The sequence below is a fragment of the Acanthaster planci genome, linkage group LG18 (genome assembly GCF_054643075.1).
Source record: "Acanthaster planci isolate LZ-2023a linkage group LG18, COTS_SCS, whole genome shotgun sequence".
Taxonomy (NCBI): Eukaryota; Metazoa; Echinodermata; class Asteroidea; order Valvatida; family Acanthasteridae; genus Acanthaster; species Acanthaster planci.
Genome location: NC_141794.1, coordinates 3641537 through 3666095, shown reverse-complemented (window position 1 = coordinate 3666095; position 24559 = coordinate 3641537). Strand labels below are relative to the sequence as shown.

General features: G+C 42.2%; 2 protein-coding genes across 4 annotated transcripts; both read left to right on the top strand.

Moving 5' to 3' along the window:
• Positions 1-114: 114 nt before the first annotated feature.
• On the top strand, positions 115-16832 carry LOC110979611 (syntaxin-7-like). 3 transcript variants are annotated; one of them, XM_022235596.2, is made up of 12 exons: positions 115-292; positions 1843-2014; positions 3488-3556; positions 4532-4601; positions 5915-6005; positions 7235-7309; positions 7736-7801; positions 8366-8512; positions 10430-10502; positions 10878-10960; positions 13819-13931; positions 14794-16832. In XM_022235596.2, the coding sequence occupies exons 2-11, from the start codon at positions 1924-1926 to the stop codon at positions 13909-13911; spliced, it is 858 nt and encodes a 285-aa protein (XP_022091288.2). In that variant the 5' UTR covers positions 115-292; positions 1843-1923; the 3' UTR covers positions 13912-13931; positions 14794-16832. The 3 variants fall into 3 exon arrangements, with proteins under 3 accessions (XP_022091288.2, XP_022091296.2, XP_022091279.2); XM_022235604.2 differs by lacking the exon at positions 13819-13931; XM_022235587.2 differs by having other exon boundaries at positions 13819-16832.
• Positions 16833-16961: 129 nt separating this feature from the next.
• LOC110979605 (serine/threonine-protein kinase mos-like) lies at positions 16962-23195 on the top strand. Its single transcript, XM_087148611.1, has one exon. It carries the CDS (start codon positions 20063-20065, stop codon positions 21338-21340), a length of 1278 nt encoding a protein of 425 aa, XP_087004737.1. The 5' UTR covers positions 16962-20062; the 3' UTR covers positions 21341-23195.
• Positions 23196-24559: the final 1364 nt, after the last annotated feature.

Sequence of the window (24559 nt, the reverse complement as noted above, 5' to 3'; positions counted from 1 at the left end):
AGCTACGAACTTTCTGTGCAACCTTTCACCTTTCAGAGGTCAATCTGTATTTGGTCACATGACATGTTGTAAAGGTCTAGTTCCCTGTTCACGCATTGGTACTATAATGTGAGTCAGATAACTGACTTCACGCGTCACAGTGTTTTGTCTGCCTTCCGTGTTTGAGATCTATTCTTTACAAAAGTTTTGAAAACATCTGCTCTCCTAGTTTTAGAGAGGTTGAACAAACGAAAAACCGATTTAGTAGCTGCAGTGGAAGAGAGAGAAAAATTACACTAGCGAAGGTTTTGAGGTTGGTGAATGACCCTGGCTTTTATGTCGTAGACATCTTCGCGACTAGTAATGTATGTTCTAGACTAATGCATGATGTTGGGTCAGCCACCGCCGGTAGACCTAAACAGAGGGCCTGCGTGGAGCGCCCTCCCAGAGAACATGTTTTGTTATTTAGATTTATGACAATGAATGCACAAATTTAATGTTTGCTGGAGCCTATTTTAGAGGAAGAAAGAAACGCCCTCTAACTTGACGTCTTTTGCAGGGGGTCTGTACTATTACTAAAGTATAGTCGGGCTCGTCATTGTCAGGTGATCATCGTGTCACATAGATGGTTAAAAATAACATAGGCCTACATAGGTTAGCTTTTGAAGCTTCCAACTTGAAGGTTGCAACTGAAGTGTGCAATCTCGTTTTTGAGCATAGTATAGTAGAGCAAAACCTGGCCCCACACGTAGGGCTGCAGTGGCTCTCTTTTACAATCTGTCTCTTTTCTGTTGCCACCGCAGCCCTACTTCAAGGCATGTCTTAAATGCCTGAAATCCAAACTGCAGGATTGTCACAAACTTTGAATCCTAATATCTTCCGAAATGAGAATGACACTGGCGTATTCGTCGGAGTTTGGACTTTTATGTGAGCACTCTAAAGCTTTCCAAAACCGTATATTTTCTGATGTATGGCGCCTTGAAAACTGGGCCTGTGAAAAGTGTGATATTTATATGCTGACCATGGGCGGCGCCATTTTAAAAAACGAAAGCAGCGCTTCTTGCGTCAGATTTCAAGGCACCCGACAGGCGCTATGGTATAGGTTGTACCATACAAAACTGGTATGGAAAATATACGGTTTTGGAAAGCTTTAGGGTGCTCACATAAAAGTCCAAACTCTGAGGAATACGCCGGTGTCAGTAACATTGTCGAGTCATTCTCATTTCGGAAGATATTAGGATTCAAAGTTTGTGACAATCCTGCAGTTTGGATTTCAGGCATTTAAGACATGCCTTGAAGTAGGGCTGCGGTGGCAACAGAAAAGAGACAGATTGTAAAAGAGAGCCACTACAGCCCTACGTGTGGGGCTAAGCGCAACCATATGCTCAGCTTGGGTATTGATGTTTTTCAGTGAACCACAAGTTGCTTCATTTTGATACATGCGGGCTACCCTAGGCTACTGAAATACCAAAATGGTTCATAATCATAGGCAATGGGATCGTCAGATTTCATAATATTCCTACAGGATCAACCAATAGCACACCCAGTGCATACATTGGGCTTGATGCCATTCCGGTACTCTGTAATTTTTGGGCTGGACATGCGGAATAAGCAGATCTTTAAAACCATTTGTTGATAGCTCTGCACGATGGGTCAATCTTGTTTGAAAACTTCACTTCCCTTTTTGAAACACAATTATGAAGTAGAAAAGGCAATTATTGGCATATATATTGCGCAATACAATCAACAGGTCATGCAAAGAGCAAGCACTCATGCAGGTTGACCGATCATGCCCACCATTTGTACTTTGTGAATGATTTTCCATCATATTGTACTTCATTATTCATATACGTTTCTGCACAGAAGTGTCTTGAAGTCTGATGGCAAAGGATATTTAATCGTAGCCAGCTCTGTACTGTGGTGAATCACCAGGGTTACGTAACCATGGCAGCTCAGCGGGGAAGGGGTGACTTTGGCTACGGGTCACTTGATAATGCGCCTGATGGCCAGTATCAAGATAGACAGTTTGGAAGAGGTATTGGATGAACAACGAATTCTTTGTTTTTGTTACTTTGGATTCTGAGAGATACACGTAGTCCATTGGTTTTTAGCTAACCATTTTGACTTGTGTGCAGGGGCTTGTCGTCTTTCACAAAAATGAAACTTCATGTTTTTCAATATACCAGTACATCTGTAGCTGAAACTGTTGGGCTGGAGATGTACATCTCACTTTCAGGGTTGTAGCTACACTGGGTGGCTGGCGGGGCCACCTAGCTCACATAATGTCCGCCCAGCATTTGGAGTAATTTTGAGCCTGACCGCCAGGCACATACATGTATTTCATTCCTAAGTTGGTAAAATTTCAAAAAAAAATCTTAAAATTTATCATGAATGTTCCTATCCTTATCAATTATGAGATATTTTTATGTGTTATTCCTTTGTTTAAACCGCAAGAACACCAAGGTAAGCTTAAAATTGTGCACCAATCCAGGCCTTGAAATGAGCGATGGTGGCCATATGACCCCATATCCCAACACATGAGATCAGCTTGGCATACAGTATTCCCTGTACTGTACACTTACGTACACACGCATGATGCATGTGGTATATACACGTACGGACGTGCATATACACAAAAGCTCAACTCCAAGTGCGCCGATACTTTAAGCAGTGACAACCCCACTGCACAAATAAATGTCAATATTTGTACAGCCACATTCCAGTAGGAGTAGGTACGGCAGATTTTACTCGTAGTATCAACTGACTTTCTCTGTCTCAGAACTTGTATGCGTGGTACACAGTTCACTTTGAAGTCTGTGTACGAGGCAAACGATGATAGCCATACTATTCGTGCACGTGCTCATATTTTCGTGCTAATTGTCAAAATGTTTTCAAAGAATAGATCTGCCTTTGCCCTGTCAAAAGTCATTAAACACATTTTGTTTTTGACAGCACATTGTTTTGACAGACAACATAAGCAGATAAATAAATCTAGAATTATGGCACAAAAAAGTTTTCTTTGCAAAACAAAATTTGACCTTGTGTAAAATGTTTGTGTAAGATTGTTATTTGTTCTGCCAGTTACTTTTACCAAAATACTGTGAGACAATTGTTGTTTCATCCTGTGTTCATCTTTATTCATTGATAATTCCACATTTTCAAAACACAAATTACACTTTATAGCATGCCTCAAAAACCTGATTTTCCTCCCTGAAAAACTGCAGAATCCTGGAGCTTTAGTGGGACTCTGCCCCCTCGACCCCCATCAGGGCATTGCCACTGGAGCCCACCCGGGCCCTTGAATGGACCCCTTGACCCCTGGCCGTGACCCACAAGAGTTGGTCACAAGAGTTCCTTTCGGCTGCACTTCACCAAAATATTACTCGGCACTAAATTTAGCCCAGTGACAACCCTGCTCAGTTTACACATTAAGGGCACTAAATTTAGCCCAGTGACAACCCTGCTCAGTTTACACATTAAGGGAGTCGAGTGGATTGTTTTTCCACAGGTCAAAGTGATGAATTTGCAGACTTGGCCCAGCAAATCAGTTCAGCTATTTTCAAGATTGCCAATAATGGTAAGACCTGTCTTTGAGTAGCATTCTGCCCTCGTCTATCCTGCCCCACTCAAAATCTAACAAAGTTCAAATGTCTGTATCATTGCCAATGTAACTATTGTGCCACTACACTAATGTTTAGTTTCACAAAAATTCACTGTAACAGATTTCTGAATATATATATGTCAAAGCTTGGGAATTTACCTTGCAACATTTGTAAATGTTACATATCAGAAATGTTTGCACACCCTGAGAAGAATTTGACCGGGTGATATTTTTGCCCCAGCTTGTGATCAATTCACAGTACAGTGGACTGCCAAATTGTTAGTATGGAGCTCTAGGCCCACTTGGCAGTGCACATGCTATCTTTGAACACAGCGAGCAGTGTTCTTTCGCACAAAGACCCGAGTCAGCTACATTTTTGTGCGCATGTAATAGGGGCGATTCACAATTCAGTGCACTACCAAGAGGTTGCCATGGAGAGGCTTTTTTTCAAGTTTACGGTTGACAAAAGCATGGCTGCCTTGCCGTGATGTGCATTTGAGTGTACTGAAAAGGCTTGAAGGCGTGCAAACTCTATTTTAAATCACTTGTGTTCTGAAAATCAAAATTGCCCAGATGAATACTCGAATAATATAGATGGCCTCTGAAAAGAGTTGGAATTGAGTCAGTCACTGGCAATCACAAGTCAGTTTACTCATCTGTTTGTGGTCAGTTCAAGTCAGAACTAAAGTGATGAACAATGACAAAAGAATTCCTTCATCCTAGTTCATTTAAAGAAATTGTGAGTTGATTAAGGACTAAGGGATCTGCAACTGACTGACCTCTTGTGACTTTTGGTAATTTGTAGCTGACGCAATTCCAATTCTGCCTTTACAAGAGTGACTTCTCAGCTAACATTAACCATTTAATGGTAGTTGTCACATAAATATGTCTTTGAACTTGACCAGGCATTTTGTTTGTGGTCTTTCTGTGCTTCTGCACACCTTCTTGTAGTCACAACTTTGGAGAAGGCCGCACGACAGATGGGCACACCGAGCGACAGCGCTATGCTCCGCAACAGAATGTAAGTACTTGATGGCAACTCGGTGGTTGAGCATCGTCTGAGGAAGATTCCACCCTACCCCCCCTCAACATTTTCTCCAATTTCATGGCAGTGCGCATTTTCATGCACTAAGCCTTAAGGAGGTATATCAGTGACACCAATTCTGTGAAAATCAGACATGCTCCTCTTGAGCACATATTTTTCTAAGACAGGTCAGCCAAATATCCATACTTTTGCCGTTGTCTTATTGCATACAGGCCAACGTAATGGGATTATGAACTTCAATTTTTCCATAGGATGAAAACCCTTTGCTATTTGGGTAATTCCAGAAATTAGGGGGTCCAAAAGTATGACATTTTCGTGTCCCTGTTACATCTGACCTTCGTTATTTTCCATGGAAATATCACCGGAATTGATTTCAAACTATTACTATTTGTTTGGCAGGTAATTTGCATTAATTCATCACTCTTGGAAATTAGAAAATGTGCTCTGAACTTGCAGAATCATATGTCAGATGTGACAGGGACATGAAAAAAATGGACCCCTAATTTCTGGAATTACCCATATGGAATTAACACCTCGCATTTGTAATGATTATGAGTATGTTTACATGCATGCTAAGTTTCAAAATGATCAGGTATGTGACAGCTAACTTCTTAAAGGGACGGGGGCATGTGGCCAAGTGGTAAGGGTCAGTGGCTTCCAATCATAGGGTTGGAAGTTCAAATCCAGTTGCTGGCAGTATGTTGTGGCCCTTGGCAAGCCACTTCACCCCTGCTTGCCTCTCTCCACCCAGGAGTATAAATGGGTACAAGCATTGGTACAAATGGGTACCAGCACTAGCTGGGGAAGCAACCTGTGATGGACTGGCATCTCATCCAGGCGGGGGAATAGAAATATTCTCAGTCATTTCGTGCCAAGGAAACCGGAGATAAACATGGCCTGATGAGTCAAATTGGCTCGGACCAGACTTGCTTTTTTTCGTGATGGAGGCAGAATCCAAAATAACCCAGTTCATCCTCCAAAATCTTCCACTGCACAGGAATCCAGTAACAGATTCATTTTCACTTAATCTGTCATTATTAAGTCTCGAACATTAGGTTAAAGTTACTGGCACACAGTCCTCAATCCTGTTAAATTGACATCCTGTTCAATTTTGATGGGTCTGAGAGCATTACATGAAATACTCATACGTCATTTACCTAAAAAAAAAAAAGTGTAAATTGTGAACTTCTTTCGAAAGTCCATGGCCAAGAGAGTTTAGTAAAAACCACCACTAGATATTGAAGTTTAACCATTGATGCTTAATTTACTTCACCCTTACATGCCCACAGCCAAGCCAATATGCAGTCAACCAACAAAATTGTCAGCGAGACGACCATGTGTCTGAAAGATCTGACTCTAATGGGGCGCACCCTTGGAAGAGTATGTACCGAGATGTACTTCTTGCCCCTCTCCCCCAAAAGAAAGTAGCCTTGTGACTTCTTTCTCATCTAGAATGGGCTAGTTCAGTATTCCAACAGCACATGCCCAGTCTCAGGCTATTCGGGAACAGCTACACATGCGTAGGATAGTCTGTCCTATCAGCGTAGCCGTAAGCCATATGCTGATTCACACATGCACTGTGTTCCCGAAAGACCTTGGTTTTTCGAAATACCAAACTGGCTTCATTGTTCATGTCCAAACCAGGGGCCAATGTCACAGAGCTGCTTAAGCACAAAATTTGCTTAAGCGGGCGAAAACTTTGCTTAATAAACAAAGGTTACCAGCTCAAACTCTATCTGATTGTCACGCTAACCAAAATAAAATCCCCAAGCAATATACATCACATGGAGGTTTGGCTGGTTACCTGATTTATTGAGTAAGGTTTTCTCGCGCTTAAGCAAATTTTGTGCTTAAGCAGCTCTATGAAATTGGCCCCTGGATGGGGGACAAATGCGACCCGACCTAACAGAAGGAGTCACAAGTTGCCAGAGCAACTTTTGAGTGAAAGATGTTTAAGAGAATCGTGTACAGAGTAAATCAATGCCAACCCTGAACATTTTACCCCCATGCATTGTCCATTTTCATCAGGATGCCAAAGTAGGTGATACATCAAAATGAAGAACTCAATTTGCTCTTTCTCATGCAAACTAAAACAGAATTATTGGCTTTAGGACTCATTTTGAGGGATCCGGTCACATATAGTTAATGTGAATTTCTGCAGTGCTAATTTGCCATGTACAAAAGAGATCCTAATATCAAATTCATGTTTATGTATGTACAAACCCATGAAATAGTAAATCAATATTTATATCTTTATTTGTATTCCTTATCGGTGAATTATCGAAACTGGTGCACTCAATCAGTGCATGAGAATTTCTCTGTGTTCTGAACAGAACATGCATTTGCAATTATAAACTGCACAATTTTTTTGCCAATACATTCGGAAAGTATTCTCATCAAGAAAAGTTTAATAACACTCTTTCAGGATGTGGGTAATTTTCAAAACCCTTTCGAGCAGTGCATCAGAGGCAATGAAGCAGTTTCTCTGACATGCAAAGGCTACGCACATCATTGAAAATGAAATTTTTCTGCAACTTTTAGACCTTTCAAGAAATATTTGTCCACGTACAAACTTGTGGTTGTTGTGACTTGTTTCCTTTCTCTTGCAGTCATCAAAGTTACAAGTTGACCGGCTGACAAATGAGTACCATGATTCAGTTCAAAGATACAGCGGTGTCCAAAAGGTACAACAGGAAAGACAGAAGATAGTTGTGTGTTCCCTCTTTCAAAGCACATTTGGGGGAAAATTGTGCTTGTTTACCTGACCTGTACCTAGATCTTTTTTAGACAAACATGAAACTTTCTCTTGCCACATTTTACAAACATTTTCATTAAAGATACACGGTGGAAAAGTCAGAAAAAGTGATTTCTGTTTCTTGCAACTTGTAACTGATCAATTGAATGAAACAAAAACAGACTGTTTCAAAGTACTGGAAAGGAAAGTCAGTATATTAGAGCCCAACACAAAGACAAGATTACTTTTCCGAAACATCTTGGTAGATTTTGAGGAATCTGGGATCATTTAGAGTTAAGAGTATTTGTATTTTCCCCACATGTTGTTTTGGAATGTGAATGAGAATCACGTTTAATTGTGCATTTGCCACCCACAGAAAATAGCGAGCAAGATGAGGTCGTCTCCTGGTCCCTCCATGGCGCCACCAACGTCTGAAAGCAGGGTAAGCATTGGTCGCTGTGGTAACTGTTGCCACGTCGTCATCTAAATAATGCCTTCAAAGAGCAGCCTTGCGTGTCATGGAGGGCGGCGTAAGTTTACTGAATAATTCTTCGGGGGGGTTTTCCAATACTCAGGGTTCCTATGGTTATGGAAAACTCTTGAAAAAATTTGTCCTAGAATGTCATGGAAAAGTCATGGAAAATTGGAGTCAAAATAGGATATCCTAGAATCCGGTTGTCTGAGTGAAAAAGCCATGGCAAAGTCATGAAATTCAAGCAATTATTAGTCAAAGTTTCTGGACCATTTTTAGGTTTCAAGGGATAAGTTGAGGCCAAAGACCCAATTTGATTTATCTTTTTAACACAGATAAATGTGCTACATGTACAGAAAAATTGTGGCAGATCAAAAGCAGGGTAGCAGTCAAACTCTCGTGCCGTGTGTGTTGTCGGAGCCTGACTGTTAGTTGATTTTTGCTCATTAATCACAAGCTTGTTCGGCAGTCCGAAATGTGGCAAATTCATGGAAATTTATACGGCATCGTCACTTTCCTTGCTCGATGCAACAGGACGTGGTGGCGCACGACGAATCCAAGGCGCTGATAGAAGAAGCTCGGAGGCAGGAGATCCAGTCACAGCTACAGCAGCAAGACCAACAGATAGAATACGACATGAATCTGCTGCAGGAGAGGGAGGAACAGATCCGACAGATCGAGGTACTTTGTAGGGTTTACATGTACTAACGACTGTGAGGCAGTATTTTAGTCAAATACATTTTAGTACCTATTTGTTGGCAAAATGTTCGTCCTGTTTGTAGGATCAAAGCTGAAGAACACTTACATGAACTCGGTTGAGTACTTTTCAAGTGCTTTCCTTCATTTTTACAAAAAGTTTGGGGAGTGTCTAAAGTCATCATGCCAACTTGTACGATTTAGGCGTAATTTTTATGATTTGCGTAGTCCATTTACGACTGTACGATCCAGACTAAGATTTTTACGATTTCCCATTCAAAGGTACAAAACCATACATTTGTGTATAAACTCTACGTATGTAGTAGCATGGAGCCGGCCTCGTCATGCACGTTTCAGAAATGTTTTGCTGCCATCCTGCAGTTTGTGCGTACAAGCTACATGAGTAGCGGTAGAAACCAGCGTGGTTAAATCATCCGTTTGCCTCAATTAACGCTATGATGAACGGGGGCAAATAGGCATGATTGCACTTCATATGCAACGTGATTGTGTACGTCCAAGCGTTGCACACATACGTGTACCGATATCGTACACACGTGTGTCGAACATCAGGATCGTGCGAAAAGTTGACAGTTGACCGGAGTGGAGGACTGTCAAGGATTTGATTCTTAGATATTTGGTGGGCAACTGGACTTGTTTTGCACAGTGGCAGCAAATGAGCTGAAGTTCAGGGACGAATACACCACAACAATGGGCCTTTATTGCAAAGTCTTGTCTTGGAGAAGCTTACATGTTTTGCAATGCATGCAACTGTGACATGATAAATATTGCCAACGCTGGATTTGACGACACCGAGAAGCACATTAGTTAGGCCAAGACAAAATAGCTCTGCTTCCGATTAAATAGGGTTGGTAGGTAAGGATTTTTGGACAATTTTTTGTGCTGATTGAATGGGAGAAAGTTGCCCAAAATTGACACAAAAGCGATTAAAATTAAAACTTACCAGAATTAATGCGGAAATGTAATCAACAATAAATTACAATTCACATTTGCACAATGCTAGTCAGGTAAGTACAAGTATTTTGACATGAAAAGAAGTTGTTGACAGGTGTTTGTTTTGAAAGAAATGACAGCAGCATTTTTTAAAACTTTTTTTTTAAATTTTTTTCTAATTTGCCGATAAATAATTTAGGGGTCGCGCCGAAAAATTAGGTTCAGTCAGGAAACCGGTACGGGAAGTTTTTGAAAAGTTGACATCTCTGTCATTTCCTTTTGTTATTTTGCCTTCATGCATTTACCATCCAATGCCAATGTTCTTCAGCTTTGTTCCCTCCTAACCAATTCATCAGTGTTGTAGTCGAGACCATCACAAGACCAGTCACAAGACCATGCACAAGACCGTGCACAAGACCAGTCAGAAGACCAAGCACAAGACCAGTCACAAGACCAGTCACATGTCACAGGGTGAACCATGAAAAAGGAATGCTTTTGTTGCAGTTCAGTTCAATAGCTTGTGACTTGAATTCAGACTGGAGGTCTTGTGCTGGTCTTGTGTGGTCTCGTGAAGGTCTTTATTGTAGTCTTAACTACAACACTACAATTCTTATTGGCAGAGAACTTGGTACTGGGTAATTCCAGAAATTAGGGGTCCATTTTTTCGTGTCCCTGTCACATCTGACATATGATTTTGTAAGTTCAGAACACATTTTCTAATTTCAAAGAGTGGTGAATTAATGCAAATTACCTGCCAAACAAATAGTAATAGTTTGAAATCAATTCTGGTGATATTTCCATGTCAAATAACAAAGGTCACATGTAACGGGGACACGAAAATGTCACACTTTTGGACCCCTAGTTTCTGGAATTACTCTTCTTGAAATGTACTGAGCAACAACACTGCCATAATTACTGAACTAAAGGAGTGTTTTTTGCTTTCCTTCCCAGGCGGCCATGCTAGATGTGAATGAAATTTTCCGAGATCTCGGTGCAATGGTGTCCCAGCAAGGAGAAATTATAGGTAGGCACAAACACAAGAACACCACTCCCACTTCACCCTTTTGACCCCATCCGGAGGATCTGGTGGGCACATTTATGAGAAAAAAGTTACCCATGGAAGTGTGCTGACAACCTAAGACACTGTCCAAAAGTCACGCCTGCTGCTGTAGACAGCACATGTGCTTATAGTGGCTAGTGGCTGTGGCCACTTCCCATACACACGTGTTGCTCTAAGCCCCAGCCGTTTGACTCAGACATGGCTCAACACATACATTTGAAGAAAAAATCTCCCCTCTCCTTGGCCAAAGTGCCACAAGAAGTCCGGGTTTACCTGAACAAAATCAGCTGATGACGCACCGTATCAAAGTTGAGTTCTTTCTTTTCTTTTTCTGGTCAGACTCGATCGAGGCTAACATAGACAGGGCATCCAGCAATGTAGAGGGTGCCGCAACGCAGCTGCAGACAGCCAGCAAGTATCAGGTAGGCGTCTCTCGCTTCTTTCACAGAGCTGCGAGCAGAGAATATCTGCCTGCCGAAATTGGCTTTTGAATGATTGCCAAGAAGCAGTGTAACTGTGAGATCAGACAGTTGCGTTTAGCTGCTCTGTGTACAATTCATTGTCTTAAGCACTGGTTGAACTGTCAGCGCACAATGTCCGTCATTGCACACCATGCACTGTGACTTCCGAGTTTACTCTTATTCAACACCAGTGGGCTCACTTGTCAATCTCTGCCTGCACAGAGGGTTTCTTTGCATGCTAGTGAGTTAGCCGGGTTAGTGATACTGTTCTCCCCTTCCACATGTGCGGCCCAGGTTCGAATCTCATCCCAGCCATCGCGTGGATTGGGTTTTCAGTCCGTACCTGACTCCCCAGGTTATCTCTGGAGTGTCAAGCTGGCATTTTCATCCCAACTCTAAAACCTGAGCACTATCCTCATTTTACAGACAGTTTGAATTTAAAGTTGATACATCATTGCATTTCCCAAATTGCCATTGACGGCCCATTGAAAATCTTCCATGAAATGGTCACCATCTATACAAAAAGTTACTTGTATCATTATTATCAGACTAATGTATTTGACCATACAAAATGGCCTCTGGATTTTGCACATGTTTGGATAGACTCCTGTTACTTTCGACACAACAAACACCACATGTACGCGTAGTTTGCCTTTATAAACATAACTGTACAAGCAGAAGCATGAATATCAAAAGAAAGCACCAGAGACTGCCAATCGCCAAGGCAAAAACTATAAGCTGATGTCGGTCTGCATTCCTTTACCACCTTTTTGTCAGATCATAAGTTGTAAACTTGACCTAAAGGTTCCCTCTTCCCTTCCCCATGAGTTGAGGCAAGTTACCAGACAGTCAGACAGCATAGGGTTAACACGGTGCAAACAGGTTCCCAGCTCTGGAAACCTGACACTTTTAGAATTCAACCTTAGTTCTCTGAACCATACACATTGACTCAATTCCACCCCTGAGCAATCCTGAGCTTGAATCATGCTTTCATCATCTGTCTCTTTTGTTAACCAGTAAAAACACATGATTCAGTTTTACCTCTTGAATAATTCAATTCAAACCACTGTTGACAAAATGTTCGCATCACCCATTGGCATCGGGTGACAGTGTCAGTGCCCGTATTTCCTGTTAGTTATATTTCTATCTGCTCTGGCAATTGCTGCTATTTAATGCAATTATTTTCATGACCGCAGACCAAGGATTTTGAGAACCAGCATGAGGACTGTTCCTCAAGGCTCAGTTCAAGATGGCTAAATTGATAAGCCCATCCATTCTGCGTTCAAGTGACGTCAGCCAAATTACTGATTACCTATCCGCTGCGAGCTGAAGGACACCCCCATCGGCGAAAGAAAGACATTTGGTTACAAGCGGGTTCTTGCATACGTTCTGCATGTACGCAAAGACCATACATGCCGGAATAAATTAGTTACACGTACTCAGCATGCTTTGTGTCAAACGCACACATACTTGTGCGCCTCATGGCGGACCTATGTGGTGAGTACCAAGAAAACTATGCCCTCATTTGTTCTGCTCGGAGCAGATAGCTTGTGCACCTTGACCTTGTACCTTCTCTGGTGCTGATGATTCCAAGCATCAAGCCTGTGGCTCACCCCATTTCATTAAGTTTAGTTCTACATCTATCCTGAGAATCACATGGGCCACTGGTAAAAAAAATAAAGCCAATCATGCACCTTGCAACCACAGCCAACTTACAATGTACTTCCTTCACAATTGCCTAGAGTACGAAAGTGAATGTGTCAGGTGCACAATTATGTGTATAAAAGGAATCAGCATGTGAACCAACAGTCACTACACTTCTGGTTTGCTACACTTCCTGATTCAAATGACATCATGCTTGAGTACTCTTTAGACTAATCTGGTGGTCAGAATTTATAAGCCATTACTGGTATGGTACCGCGCTTCTTCGCAGCAATGTTGGAGTCGAGTCTGCAGCATTCAAGGTTAAGTCCGAGGCCAGGGTCACCGAGGCCAGCCTCGAGACCTCTAACACTGCTTCGCAGGTCGTAAGTAGGTATTAAATGCCTCTTCCACCAATATGGCAGGTTCACGACTTCCCTTAAGACTTCCAGTTAAGTGCAGTGTCAACACAGTTATGGACCCCGGCAGAATTAGCCAAGTTGTAAACTACCAATGCAAAAGCACATACCACATAAACTTAAGGATAAGAATTTTCACAGTTAAAATGCTGCATATCCGTGTAGTGTTTCATGAATGGATTTTGCAAAACTTCATTAAACCTTGAAACATGTTCAACATCTCAATCCGCTCCGAGCGGAACAAAAGAGGGCATGTTTTTTGGTACTCGCCGCATAGGCACTCCATGACACAAGCAAGTAAATGAGCTTTTGATGCAGAGCCTCACACTGAGTACATGTAAATAATTTACTCCGGCATGTATGGTCTTTGTGTGCAAGAACCCGCTTGTAATGACCTGTCTTTCTTTCAACAATAGGGGGCGCACTTCGGCTCGAGGCGGATAATGATTAGGATGCGGGAACAATTGGTCATGGAAGTTCCCTGCTACATGTTGGTTACTAGCACCGTTGTAGCCAACTTTTTTTTAATTGCTGCAAATTTGGAGCACACTTCTCAAAGTTCCATTTCATCCATAAGTTACATTTCTTTGTCTTCAAAACGGTGCCATGGAAGAGGTCTTTCATATAGGGATCATTCTGGATTGAGTTTGTTTTTTACTTGGTATAACAAGTAGGAAAACAGACATTCATGCAGTTAGTCAAGTTCAATCAGTCCCATTCTCTTAGTTATACCCCGTTTCTTTCTCGTTCATTTCGCAGAAAAAGGCGCGCAAGAAAATGTGCTTCTGCCTTGTTCTCATGGCCATCACCGCCCTCATCATCACCATTGTGCTCATTGTCAAACTCAAATGATGCACCTGCTACTACGCAAGGTGTGCTCAGGGTGTCGGTTTTGGGGGGACAGCGACAAAACTTGTGAACCAGCTTTAACATAATGATTGGTGAACTGCTTTTTAGCCAGAGACCTTCAAACAATTCTCACAGGATGGAAATCAGTTGAAACTGTCAAAGGTCGCCACCCGTTGAATGTCTGTACTTTGATTAGGTTGACACACATGAGGGACGTCCCAGTAGCATGCCACATTCTTTCTTTTGCATATGCAGATATGCAAAACAAGCACCTCAACGTCATTCACATACATGTACATGTAGTTGATCGGGTCACATGTAAGAAGTGGATTGTTCTGAAATCGTAACAGGCACAAAGTGAGATCGGAACTATTAAACAAAACTTGTCAGTTGTGCCTATATGAAATTACTATGTGGGGCTTTCTGCATGTTGCAAAGCAAGCAAACCGGTTAGTAGACCTTATTGCCTTTATCATTGAGTCCTGCTGACTGTTAGCCCAAGGTAGAGCACCTGCCAGTACATCCTCATCTTTTCACAGCAGACTAGATAAAAATACCCAATTGCCTGCTTTCGTTTGAAGTGATCAGTTTTGAGGGTAACGTTTGCCTTTCCACCTGTAGACATTGTGTTGTATTTATGAAGGGGGTGGCGGGGTTGAAGGGCTGTAGAGGGAGGGCAGCCTGTCTAGTGCTGGCCATCTTGTCTGCACTTGCTTGCTCATCTCCTTTGCTGTGGCACGATTTAGCAAACACGTGTGTTTGCGCTAACTTTCTCTATTCTCGCCGATGCTTGGTTTTTCGCTGATGCCACATTTCTCATTGTCTGGCACGACAAGTCCAGCAGATGCTCTGACCCCTTTCTTGCACCTCTCTGATCTCTTGCAGCAAAAAGCGCGGAGGAAGATGTGTTGCATTGCGATATGTGTGGTGGTGCTACTTGCCATTGTGGGCATAATTCTCGGTGTCACTTTGAAATAAAAAAAGGAAGGAGATAAAGCTCTCTTGTAAAAACTGTTCCAATGGTGAAGTTGATTCAAGAGGCACCAGTGTAACATCATAATTGTGACAGACTTTAGGCATACAGTTGAACAGCCTGAACTGACGCTTTGGTGCTGCGTCTGAGATGCTGCAACAATAGAGCTCGGACTTGTACAGTATAAATTAGACTTTTAAAATTCAGGGCTTGACTAATCTTTGTCTCTGAACTCCACCGTCTGTCACAAACATTCATCCATTCAGAGCTAGAGGTGACTAAGGGCGATATGTTACTCAGGAGGGTAACTTTCTGTGCAACGGTTTCAAAGTTTCACTTTGTCCTGGGCTGACAGCAAAAATGACAAATTTCAAGCAGGCTATTAAAGAATTACTGAACATGGAGGACGTGTAGCTTGTTGGATGTTAGGGAGGTAGCTTTGCAAGGACATTATTATGGAAATTTTTTGGTGAGAAGGTGTCGTCCCAGAAAAAAAAGATGATTGTGAGGGAAACTATTGATGTTTCAATCAGCGTGCTTTGTTTGTTCTCAAGAGAAACATCAAGACCTGTCCCAACTGGCTTGAAACTTTCCCACTACAAATTCATGGTGCACCAACTCTTTTACTTTACCAACCCACCAGTCACCATTCCCATCTTTTAAACTGTACAACTACCTAAACTGGCCCGTGCTGGAAAGCCTGATAGAGATAGAAGTGAATTAATTTATGTAATGTGCCAGTGAATGCATGTACTTGGAATGTAAACTGTGCCTCGAGTATGGATTATTCCAAACTAAAATTAACATAATTGATTGGCATCACACAGCGGAGACATTCCAACAAGGCTATTTTTGTGTACGTTTACTTGACTGCAACTGCACAACTGATATGAACATGCAAATGTCAATCTTCACACTAAACAAAACGGTAAAAGACAGTGTGTACAAAATAGCCCCTCTAATTATGATATTTAAATCCGCCGCTGGAACTACTTGTAGGGGATGTGATAATAATTTTTTTGTAGGGGGCAGGGGGCTATAAAATGCCTGCTTAACTGAGAGTGTGTTGCAGGATATTATTTGATTATCTCCACAATCTTGCAAAGTTAACACACTATAATGTGACTACTCTCTTTTGGACAGAACCTGTAGTCTTTTACTTTTCAATCTCCTACATTTCAGGATTTCCCACTTGATAGAAATTTATGCAGTCATCAGTGTATATTTTCCTTTTCATTTTACTTTAAGTAACACCTTTAAAAAGCAAGAAATCTGGCTGTTGAAAAAACCTTGCAAGCATTAATTTATGGCTGTCTCGTGCAATGGCATAGCCAGGCTTTTCTCAAGGGGCGGGCAGGAGTTTCCATGGAGGGGGTAGTTCACCCCACCCCACCCTTTGGCTACGTAGCCAGGGTCTTTTCTGGGGGAAGGGGCAAGGCTTCCCGCAGGGGCAGTTCCCCCTCCCTGGCTACGCCACTGTTGTCATGTCTCACTCTCTCGAACAGACGTTTTAATTGCGGAGAAATTTTCCTCGATGTCAAGAGTCCTCATCTTGTCAAACTAGCCATGCCCGGGTACACACTAGATGTTCTGTAATTATCTTAAACGGTGCAGATGCAGATGTTCGAGTATGGTCATTAATTAATACATGTTATGTTATCATAGGGTTTATCAATTCCGTTCAGTTTGACTTCATATTCTGTATAGTAGATCTGTAGTTACGGAAATCATGTTATAAATGCCACTATAAAGTAAAATGTTTGCATTCTTGAAATGCAGTACATTTATGTGTATATTCTGGTACAGGTTCCTAACACGTCAATTTCATTCAGAGAGAAAATTTATGAATAACATCGCGTTTATTATAATGGAAAAATTCCATATACTTCGATGAAGCGATCGATATGTGAGTATGTAATAAGATAATGAGAAATAAAAGGAATCCAGTGGAGCCGGTGTCATTTTGTTGGATTCTCTAATAATTTACTAACTGTTAGTTGTCAGATGAAGCCGCCGAAAAATTTAGCGCAAAGAAGGACGTGTCGAAATGGTCCATGTCGAAAATGCATTAGCTAACTGATAAAACCGGGACCGTAGTGATACAAACGAATACCTTATCGCTCCAATGCAAATATAATTTGAATCCTGGCATATGTCGGGTTATCTTCCGACTATACGCTCAATCCTGGTTAGTTGATTCGCAGCTGTAAAGTAATCACGCAGAATCATAGCGTGGAACACATCGTAAGCTGCGACCATTACGTGAAATTGAATGCAATTAAGCCCCATGCCTCTCATCTTTATGCAGAAAATAATGTATTTGCGCTTTGGCCCACTTCGAAGTTTTGTTTTGCACGTTTCTTTTCATCAAACTGGCTTCAATGATTTTTTTGTTACATAATTTGTTTTTTGGTTTTTTTTGCAACTTTGTACTCGTCTTCAATGTATGAAAACTCTTTTACATACCTGTTTGGTTAATGTATGGGAAAAGTGCACTTTTTAAACACTTCTGATTATCTTTGCTTTCTTGGACAACTGAGGACGCTGTTCTTGTGATGTCATCCATGGAAAACATACATGTAGTTATGTGCATCGGTTTTCTATTCAAATTGTGAGCCCAGATTTTACTTACTAATGCTGGCATATTTGCTATTCACATATGCATGAACAACGAATCGGCAAAGAAGAGAAAATTCATCCCAGCAACATGTACAAAAATAGAGGATTTTTTTGTACGGACCATTGTAGCCTTTTTCCCTGGGATAACGTCACCGTTTTGCCGATGAGTATGGAAATCTCATTAGCAGAAAATAAAAAAGAGTAAAATACCATTTGAAATAGTAAAACAAAGGTGAAACATAAGGTCATCTGAGACACAAAGGTGCATTGCGAAGGCTTGTATTGAAACAAATTGATTGCAGCTCCCAAAAAACTGTTTATTTGATACCACTCTGTGCTTGCTCATCATTTTGGCACAGAATTGCATGACCAACGCATGTGGAGTGGATATGCTGAGACGCATTGTGAATGTTCGCATTATGACAAGACACCCTATATAGTCAGTGTTACAGGTTTTTGTGGGTTTTTAATTCACTGGTTAAATTAAACACAGTCAGCAATGAGTGCGCACCAGCATTTCCATGACTGTAGTATTTTAGATGCTTCAAGTTGCTGACTGAGAAGTCATTGATGAATTATTGTATCTGCCGTTGTTTGTCTTCTTCCCCAAATAACTAGTTGGCTGAAGAGGGTCCGTGCGGTATTCTCACCTGGCGCATCCCCAGGGTTGTTGGACTTGCACCTGCCGGAGAAAGGCTTGATCGGGTGCACGTGCCAGCGAAACAGGTGTAAAATGCACTTGCAGATGTAGGCCTATGGATCTACGTGGGTGTTAAGGTACAAGAAAGTCCAAATCCAGGTGCCGCATTGACTACATCAGTTAGGCGCAAGTTAGGAGGGCGAGTTCTGATGAACCCTAACTTCCGTGACGCCATCAAACCGGAAGTTTTTGTTATTTAATAAGCAACTTTTTCCGTGCAGTTTTGACGTCCAAAGCGCTTTAACCTTCAACAAAGAAAACTTCAGAGGTAAGTAGAAAAGAGAGTATTCGGTATATTTATTTATCAAATCTTAAACCCGCTAAGAAAACAACACCAGCAAATAAAAGCAAGGATTTCGGAACCGCATTAAAGACTTGATTTTTTTTCCCTCCCCAACATCATGTTGAATGAGCCCGAAGCCGCTTTCGTTTTTGAATTCCCCCCCCCCCATCAAAAGCTGGATGCGCCACTGATCTGCTTAGCAACAGCGAGACTTTTTACTCTTCCTCACCGAGACTTTGACACTGGATCTCCAAACAGTAGACGACGTAATTCACTGGACAATCCCCATGGCCCGTGGGCGTGGCGAGTGGGGGAGGAGTGCTTCCCCCTTCACCCCCCCCCAAAAAAATGGGGAAAATAAAAAGAGGAAGAAAGCGGGGGCGAAAATAAAAAAAAGGTGAATGGAGATGAAATTTTCCCCCTTGCTAAAATCCTGGCTACGCATGGACCACACCCCCCCCTTCATTATGGTGGAAAGCATTGTACGGTTTTGCACAGAGCGACTATCACAGTCTGAACGCCCAGCACAGTTGTATCACAATGCTTTTCGCCACTGGCGCGGGTCGGCATTGGAAATGACCATGGCAGTGATAGCTTTACCGGTCCTCGACTTCAAGTGAATTTGCTCCCCCCTTCTCCTCCCTCGCTGTCAAAACCAACCAAATAAAGTGCGGTCTCGCCCCTACCCCGCCGCTAAACGACCACGCAGCAGTCACGCCCCCCGCAACGCCAACAAAGTGGAGCTGTTGCTTCTAGCATTTCTTTACGCATGACACTTTCCCCCTCAGGAATTATGATAACAAGCCCCAGTGAAACTTATCTTCGAATAGATCATTTATACCCACCATGCATGAATTGCTAATGTGAAAAAGTAATTAATACCCTTTTGTGCTTTGGACCATGCAGTTGCAGGTTCATCGAGACGTGGTCGATCCAGGGTGACAGTAAACTTGCTACAAGTCGTCAACACCCGTGTCATAAATTTAGGGCACATTTTGCCTGCCACCTCAGGCTTAATTGAAGTCGGCCTTAAGTATAATGCTTGCAGGGACTGTACTTCCCAGAGACTATGGCGAGTTGTCTACATGCATTCGATCTAGGTGTGACGGTACAGGCAGGTAAGAGCATGCAACCGACTGGTGTCAGGTCTAAAGCAAACCTACTTATGAAAATTTATGAAAATAAGCCGGCTCGTAAAAATTTACGATGAAATTACGCGGGTCACTCTCAACATATACATAGACATACTGTGGAACGCCGCAGAATTGTCATCTGTCGCAATGACCTTAGTGAACCAGACATATCTGTCATTTTACGCGATACCGGCACGTCAAAAACCGCGTGCGAGGAGCGGTCTCCTTAACCGGTGTGATTGCGCGTGGAGAGAGTCGCTTTAACTGTCGGCGCTTTGTTTTACCTATTTTCGGTAATGAATAGCGCTGGAGCTGTGTTTGAATGTTTGTATCCAACTGCGCGGACATCAAGATCGGTATTTGCAAGCCCGGCGATGAATCTGGCTTGAAATTGCAACCCTTTTGTGTGTCTCGTTGGCGCCGAAGTGCGTTACGTCACTGCAAGCATGACAAAGATTTTTCAGGTGATCATCCGCTTGCTACGGAGACACTTGATGCTGTTGGGCATTTACAGAAAGTACCTGAAACGATTCAGACGCTACGGATCTGCCGAGAATCTATGCCAGAAAACCAGCTCAGAGGAGGACTTGATCTATTTGAACCGGAGGAAAAGAAGGTACCACTCTGTGGAGGAGATCGACCGAGATTGGTACAAGACTCAACAAGTGGTTTCCTACAGGGAGCTTGAGAGTATGCCGTGCAACACAGCGGACAACTGGGCGAGGTACGAGGGTCAAGACAGCGGCATTATGGTGGCCAGACGGGGAAGCGTCAACTCGGCCTTCGTGACCAACTCGGCGGAGTACCACCAAGGAGAGGACACAAATGGTAACTGCTTTATTGGTGTGAGGAACGACAACTGGGACGACCGCGATTACAACGCCAGCGTAGGTCACGCTGACTTCAGCATCGACGGGGTGATAGGCAGTGGAGGGTTTGGCTCAGTGTTCCTGGGGAGATATTGCGGGCGACGCGTTGCCATCAAGAGCGTCCGCCAGTGCTCACGGAACAAGGAAGCCAGCCGGCAGAGCTTCAAGGCGGAATTCAACGCTCTCTTCTTGCGGCACGAGAATATCGTCAGTGTACTGGCCACCACCGCTTACGAGGATTTTGATTCGGGCGCATTTATCATCATGGAATATGCGGGTAGGAAAAACCTCCAGCAAATCATTAACGACCCTGGGAAGAACCTGTCGCCCACGCGCCGCACCAAGTATGCCCTGCACATCATTCGCGCGCTGCACTACACCCACTCCCAGGGCATCGCCCACTTAGACGTGAAACCAGCAAATGTTATTATCGACTTCAACACTGACTCGTGCAGACTGGCCGATTTTGGCTGTTCTCAACGGGTACATGACGGAGAGGACAATGTGGCATTCACCAGCCAGTCGTATCTAACAGGAACCTTTGCCTATCGTGCACCGGAGCTGCTCCGGGGGAGGCCTCCAACGACTAAAGCCGACATTTACTCATACGGGGTCACCCTGTGGCAGATGTTGACCAGAGAAACGCCCTTTGCCGGTGAGAACCACCACGTAGTCATCTTTGGCGTGGTAGCGCACAATCTACGACCCAGCCTGCCGGAGAATGCCAGCGAACCCTGGTATGAAAGCCTGGTCACAAGATGCTGGGAGGGCTGCGTTGCAGATCGACCGTCGGCCGCCGACATTCTGCTTGCCTTGGAGAGTCGCACCGATGCTGGAGATTCGCAAGAGACCTGAAAAGGCGTCAATGACGACTGAAGATGACGTCTACAGATTGGTTCCATTGGGGGAGCCAGTTTTTGCTTTTGTGTGAGCTGTTCACACGTGCCGTTTTTTGTAAGGGCCCGGGCTATCTTGAATAGCCTGAAAGCAGCATTTGTTTCCAAATACCAGTAAGATCTTGGTATACTGGATGGAAAAGTGCAATGTTTTCACACGTGGCTTCCTTGAATAGGCCTATGCATTTTTAAAACGATTTTATACATCTTTTCTACTTCCATCTTTGCAAATTCTTAACCCTAGTGAGACGTGCTTCACCACATATTCTATTGTTTCGAGGGGAAAGAAACAAGGGAACTTTATTTTTCTGTTTTGTGTCAATAAGTATCAATGAACAGCTTTGTATAAAAGAAATACTGTTCTAAATTGTACTGATTTGGTTTACTCGCAACTAAATCGTGTTAACGTCCCAAAGACCAGTTGCTTCCTCTTTTAATCTGTGCGACGCCTTCTGATTGGTTGTTCTTGAAAACCGCCCAACTTGACCGGATGGTTTATTGCAATTTTAACATGTACTAAGTCATCAATCTGAGCTAATGTATTTCTGTAATCTTTATCTTTATCAAGTCGTGTGTCTTTTATAAATGCAATTATTTTTGATACCAAATCTGATAGTTTTTATCTTTAATTGACAAAAATGAGAAAAAAAAATGTGTGTTGTATTTATTTATGTCTTTATCGAGTACTATCGGAATTCCGAATCGGTGATCTGTGCAATAACAACTTGAATTTGTAATCGTATTGCTTTGCAGAATTTTGTGAGGTCACTATTCAGTTTGTCATGATAAGTGGTATTCGGTTCGACAGCTCTTAAATGTCCTAACTCTATCCTTGCTTTTTCCTGCGTTTGTATTTGTCTCTAAATTTAAAATTATTTATTGATGTGAAGTGTCTTGTGCAATAACGATGCCGTTTTTCGGTATAGATCTTTTTGTAGGTTTTCATTTAGAGTGGGGTGTATTCAATTTAGTTTGGTCATTCTGCATGTGTTACATCGGTTAAGAATTACACATGATGACTTCATCAGCCGAGTTTAGAACGGGTTCGACTCGCATGCATGGCTTGTTTCTCAAGTTTGGAGTCATGAATATATTGCATTTCTGTATGACGCCGTGCGTAAAATTCAGTATCTTGGGGCTGCAATACATCTTAATCTCGTTCCCATAACAATTTTGTTTTTGAGAAAGTCGGCCATTGTTGTATTTGGCAAGCAGCGCTGACACAAGTTTACCGAGAGCCTCACTGGAGACATAATACCTCACCTTAAGTTTGCATGACCCTTTATTACAGGCGGCCACTGTCATAAAAGTATTCTGCATAATGTCACTTTTAGCTTGGTAATAAAACTTCATGAAATTCATGACGGTAATCCAAATGTTGACAAAGCAGACGCCTGTTATCGGACATATGCTACCAGTGTTTCAAAATGACATGACTTGAAGCTAAATTCCATTGGATTCCCCGTGTGTTCTGTCGACTATTTTGTCACTTTGGAGCATTAGTTTACATATGTGCATATGACATCTATAACCATTACAGTGATACGGGCGCTTCACAATAGTGCGCCTCCAAGAGTTTGCAACGCGTTGGTTAATCACAGTGTGCGAAATCTGCCGACCCAATGCGCGTTTGGAAAGGGTCGACAGATTTTGCGCGTTGTGATTGGCCAATGCGTTGCAAACTCTTGGAGGTGCACGACTGTGAATCGCCCGTATTACTATAAACACAAATGTCTGTTTATTTTATTTATTTTGGATGTGTATCATTTTGTTTTATACTGAGTGTTTATAATAAAAAGTATTTACGATTAAAATGTTTCCCTTTGTGTATTTTTGCCTCGTGTCCTGGGCTTACTCTAGTTTTGTTTGCAGTACATGTGGTCGCTTTTTCAAACAGAGACGCGAATTCAGGCGTGTATTGAGAAGGTCATATACGACATACTATGCCTAGATCCTTCAAGTGGCTGCTGACCCTATGGTCGGCCGTCGGGACAAAAATAAACGAATAATTCACAAAGTGTTTGATATCCCACCCAGCTATCTGAACACCAGATGATAATACATGTACTACTAATTATTAATTAAAACTACGACCCTATTTAAAATTAATGGGAAATAAGTCAATTTTGAACGAATGGATGGTAAAATTGAAAGCTATTTAAAACAGGTGATATTTCTGAAATGTTTGGCCGCCCATACAAGTTGTATGCAAAATAAGAGTGATATGGAGGCTTACTTTGAAGGATATCCGTGTCGTCTCCATCTTTATTGTGTAATTTTGACGATGAGGCCTTTAAGGCATCTGTCTGATCTCTGGGGGGATGGGAACATACTAACTGGAGTAAATTTGGCAAGGTTCGGGGATGAAGAAGTGTCATACTTTTCTTTCGGAATTGTAACGAAAATGAGAGCGTGTTCGGCGGAATTCCGTGATTTTAATGACATTGTATACTGGCCGGATGTTACTGTTAGGAATGAGCGTGTTCCACACTAAAACGACGGACCTCTCGTTTTTACTTCATAGTCGTGTGTCTTTTATCTTGTAGGCCTACCAGTGCATGGCTTGTAAAGTATGGCAGGCCGTCTGTAAAAATGCCCAGGGTCCTATCCTAAGAGTAGGCCAAATCCACGGCATTTTAAAAAATTCAACTACCAAAAAAGAGAAATATAGGTTTACCACTACTATAAATACTGTAAAAGAAGATATGGCCCTCTTTAAAGTGGTGGGGCAACATTAATGTGCATTATATTGAAAGCAAAATTTGACACCAACCAATTGTGGTACCGGCAGTACTACAAACTTTTGCCGCCCATGGAGGGTAATATCAGGAGAGGTTTACACGAGGGCGCCAGGAAGCAAACGATGTCAGATGGCATTTTAGACGTCTAACTTATTGTAAATGTCAAATCTATAGGCAAACTACACCCTTTATAGCCTACGGAAAGGAATTTTCTATTGGAACATAGTAGTGGTGATATTTGGAGCATTGGCCCACTGGTTTTTAAGGACTTAAGGTTGCTAAAAACATCGCAATTGTAAAAATCATACTGCAAAGAATAATTCGCATTTTTTGCAGTTTTCACTACCAATTTGTCGGCCTCCGATCATTTACAAAAAATGTAAAAGATCAGTTATGAAATAAATAATTTTATCTTAAGATTTGATACATCTGTACGC

Bases quoted from the DNA above. Each gene is read 5' to 3' on its own strand.
- LOC110979611 (XM_022235604.2), top strand. From the start codon at position 1,924: ATGGCAGCTCAGCGGGGAAGGGGTGACTTTGGCTACGGGTCACTTGAT. The intron at 4,602-5,914 runs GTAAGTACTTGA...ACATGCCCACAG, and splicing joins GCTATGCTCCGCAACAGAAT to CCAAGCCAATATGCAGTCAA. The intron at 8,513-10,429 runs GTACTTTGTAGG...TTTCCTTCCCAG, and splicing joins AACAGATCCGACAGATCGAG to GCGGCCATGCTAGATGTGAA.
- LOC110979605 (XM_087148611.1), top strand. From the start codon at position 20,063: ATGACAAAGATTTTTCAGGTGATCATCCGCTTGCTACGGAGACACTTG.